This window comes from Corapipo altera, unplaced genomic scaffold (assembly GCF_003945725.1).
Source record: "Corapipo altera isolate COAL_440 unplaced genomic scaffold, ASM394572v1 95070, whole genome shotgun sequence".
NCBI lineage: Eukaryota > Metazoa > Chordata > Aves > Passeriformes > Pipridae > Corapipo > Corapipo altera.
The window spans coordinates 2,560-6,064 of NW_020886522.1; the positions used below are offsets into that span (position 1 = coordinate 2,560).

Here is a 3,505-nt window from a genome sequence, read left to right on the forward strand (position 1 = left end):
GGAAGGTGTCGAGGAGCAGTTCCCGTGGGGACACGAAGCGGGGCACAGCCCCTGGCAGGGGAGTGCCCGACACGTTGGCCAGGGGCAGCGGGGCAGAGTCCTCTGAGGTCAGCAGCACCTGGGGAGGGAGCATAGTGGGCACGGCATGGCATGGCATGGCATGGTACTACATGGAATGACACGGCATGGCATGGCATGGCATGGCATAGCATGGCATGGCACTACATGGAATGACACACTGTGGCACGACATGACACTACCTGGCATGGCATGGCACTACACGGCACAGTGCTACATGGCAGGTATGACATGGCACTACACGGCATGGCACAGCACCACGTGGCATAGTATGACATGGCATGGCATGTCCAGGCAGGGCATGGCGTGGCACGTAATTCCACATAATGGCAAGAAGTGGCATGACATGACATAGCCTGGCACGGTGTATGATGGCACCACATGGCACAGTATGACATGGTATGTCAAGGCACAGCATGGCATGGCATGGTATGTAACGGCATGGACAACGTGACATACCATGGTATGACATGGCATGGTGTAACATGGCATATCATGCCATGACGTGGCACGACGAGGTGCGACATGGCATGGCACAGCACAGTGTGGCAGGGCATGGCCTGGCACCACAGGGCACGACACGACAGATCACGGCCCATCATCGCATGGCATGGCAAGGCGTGGTGGGACATGGCACGACACGGCATGGTATTGACATGGCGTGGCCCAGCATGGCACTACATGGTGTGGCATGGCTTAGTGTGACACAGTATGGCTCAGCACAGCACTGCACGGCACAACATGGCATGACATGGCACAAGATGGCACAGCAAGGCACAGCATGTCACATGGTGTGACATAGCATGGCAGAGCATGGCACATAATGGCGTGGCATGGCTTGGTATGACACAGTATGGCCCAGCATGGCCCAACATGGCACAACATGGCAAGACACGCCGAGGCATGTCACGACACGGTACAGGATGGCACAGTATGGCACAGCATGGCACAGTGCGGCACACTGTGGCCTGGCACGGCCTGGCCTGCCCCGTCCCCCCCGTGCCCCTCACGGTACCTGGTGTCGGTGCCAGGCGGAGCTGGCACAGGAGCGGGACAGCCCCATGCAGAAGCAGGGCAGGCAGCCCGCGGGGTTGGCAGCGCTCAGGTGGAAGGTGCCCGCGGCACAGGAGTCACAGAGCCGGCCCCGCACGTTGGGCTGCGGGCACAGGGAGGGGGCAGAGTGAGGGGGCGCGGGGGGCACGGGGCTGGGCGCTGGGGGTGGATGGGGTGCCATGGGGTGAGGGTGGGATGGGTGCTGGGGGTCAGAGGGGGGGCCGGGGGGGTTCGGCTGGGGGGTGGGGGGGGGTCAGACTGGGTGTCATGAGGAGGTCAGACTGGGTGCTATGAGGGGGTTTATCATGGGTGCTGTGGATGGGATGGTGGGACTGGGTGCTATGGGGGATCAGATTGGGTGCTATGAGGGGTTGGACTGGGAGCTGGGGGGTCAGACTGGGTGTTATGGGAGATCAGGCTGGGTGCTATGGAGGCGTTTGTCATGGGTTCTGTGGGTGGGATGGTGGGACTGGGTGCCCCAGGGAGCAGACTGGGTGTTATGGGAGCATTGTAGTGTATCCCATGGGGGGTTGGGCTGGGTACCATGGGGTGGGGGTGTGATGGGTGCTGGGAGGGTCAGACCGGGTGCCCCAGGGTGACTGGGTGCTATGGGGGTTCAGACTGGGTGCCACTGGGAGGTTGGGCTGGGTGCCATGGGGTGGGAGTGCGATGGGTGCTGGGGGAGGAGGATGAGACTGGGTACCCCAGGGAGCAGACTGGGTGCTGGGGGGATGGCAACCCCCACTGCCTCGTTGCCCCCCGTTGCCCCCCAGCCCCTGCCCTCACCTTGCAGCGACAGGTGCCACCAGCCTCGTCCTGGCCCCCGCGGGCATCACACTTGACAAGCTCCTGACCTGTGGGCAGCAGGGTGAGGGTGGGGGCCACCCACAGGGTGGGGGGATGCCCCCAACCAGCCCCCCCACTCACCGATTGGGGTGCACTTGCCACCTGGCTGGATGGGGTCTCCCTCGTAGCCTGGGGCACACCTGTGGGGATGGGGGGTGATTGGGGGTGATTGGGGGGTGATTGGGGCGTGACTGGGGGGTGATGGGGGGCTGAGGGGTGTGGGGGTTACAGGGACTCCCCCCCACCTCTCGCAGCGCCGGCCGGCATATCCAGGGGCGCAGGCGTCGCAGGTGGCCTGGCCATCCGTGTCCAGAAAGCACGACTCCGAGAACCTGCGGGGACAGTATGGACCAGTATGGACCAGTAAGGACCAGTATGGATCAATATGGACCATTACAGATAAGTATGGATCAGTAAGGACCAGTATGGATCAATATGGACCATTACAGATCAGTATGGAGCAGTATGGATCAATATGGACCGGTAAGGACCAGTATGGGGCTTGGGGATGTTTTTGGAGAGCTCCCAGTGCTCCCAGTATGGCCCAGTGCCTCCTCCAGTTCTCCTCCACAAGGAGAGGCATCACTGGGGCAGTGGCACTGAGGGGGTCCCCGGGGGTGGCACTGGGGGGTCCCCGGGGTTGTCACCCACCTGCGTGAGGGCTCCGTGTAGGGACAGGGACAGGGGTGGCAGGCGGTGGCCGTGCCCTTGGTGGCATCGCCGAAGAAGCCGGGTTTGCACTTCTCGCACTGCGGTCCCTCTGTGTTGTGCTGGCAGTTCTGGGGGGACACACACACGTGTCACGGGGGGGGGTGGTGGCACCGTGCCACTGTGCCACATCCCTGTCCATTTGTCACCTCATCAGCCCCCCCGCCCCTTACCAGGCAGTGCCCAAACACGGGGTCGCAGGTGCTGGAGTGGCCGTGGCAGCCGCAGCCGGAGCAGGTCCCCAGGTAGGGTCCCCTCGTCACCCGCTCGAAGCGGGGGGCACAGCGCTGGCACGACAGCCCCGTGTAGCCCACGGGGCACCTGGGGACACAGTGGGGAGATGGTGGCATCGTGGCACCATAGCAGTGGTGGCACCGAGCCCGTGACCTCGCCGTCGGTAGTCACCTGCACTCCTCAACGTTGCCAGCCGGCCCCAGGCCGGTGTCCCCGGCGCTGGTGACATCCATGGCCACGTCGCTGAGCCCCACGCTGGCCATGCGCCCGTCATACACCGCCCGGATGAAGATGCCCTCCAGCCCCTGCAGCACCAGCAGCAGCAGCTCCCGGCTCACCGGGGCACCCTGCTCATCCTCCCAGTGCTCCTGTCACGGGGCAGTGACAGTGGGGTCACAGCGGGCTGGTGGCAGTGCTGCCATCACCCACTGGCACCACTGGCATCGCCTGCCTGGCGTCACTGGCATCACTTACCCGCTGTCAGCATCACTCACTCATCGCTCCGGCATCACTCATCCACCACCATCACCAACCACCACCACCCACCACCACCATCACCCACCACCACCATCACCCACCACCACCA

At 63.7% G+C, this 3,505-nt stretch overlaps 1 protein-coding gene across 1 annotated transcript; it reads right to left on the minus strand.

The window, feature by feature from the left end:
- Positions 1 to 1,084: 1,084 nt before the first annotated feature.
- On the minus strand, positions 1,085 to 3,323 carry LOC113941234 (basement membrane-specific heparan sulfate proteoglycan core protein-like). Its single transcript, XM_027632391.1, has 7 exons — positions 3,091 to 3,323; positions 2,859 to 3,006; positions 2,629 to 2,756; positions 2,223 to 2,309; positions 2,059 to 2,117; positions 1,918 to 1,985; positions 1,085 to 1,234 (listed from the first exon to the last, which is right to left on the minus strand). The coding sequence occupies exons 1-7, from the start codon at positions 3,180 to 3,182 to the stop codon at positions 1,085 to 1,087; spliced, it is 732 nt and encodes a 243-aa protein (XP_027488192.1). The 5' UTR covers positions 3,183 to 3,323.
- Between the last annotated feature and the right edge of the window lie 182 nt (positions 3,324 to 3,505).

Coding starts and splice junctions, on each gene's coding strand:
- LOC113941234 (XM_027632391.1), bottom strand. CDS start 3,182: ATGGCCAGCGTGGGGCTCAGCGACGTGGCCATGGATGTCACCAGCGCC. Junction 3,007..3,090: donor GGCAACGTTGAGGAGTGCAG/GTGACTACCGAC, acceptor CTGTGTCCCCAG/GTGCCCCGTGGGCTACACGG. Junction 1,235..1,917: donor GTGGCACCTGTCGCTGCAAG/GTGAGGGCAGGG, acceptor CTGTGCCCGCAG/CCCAACGTGCGGGGCCGGCT.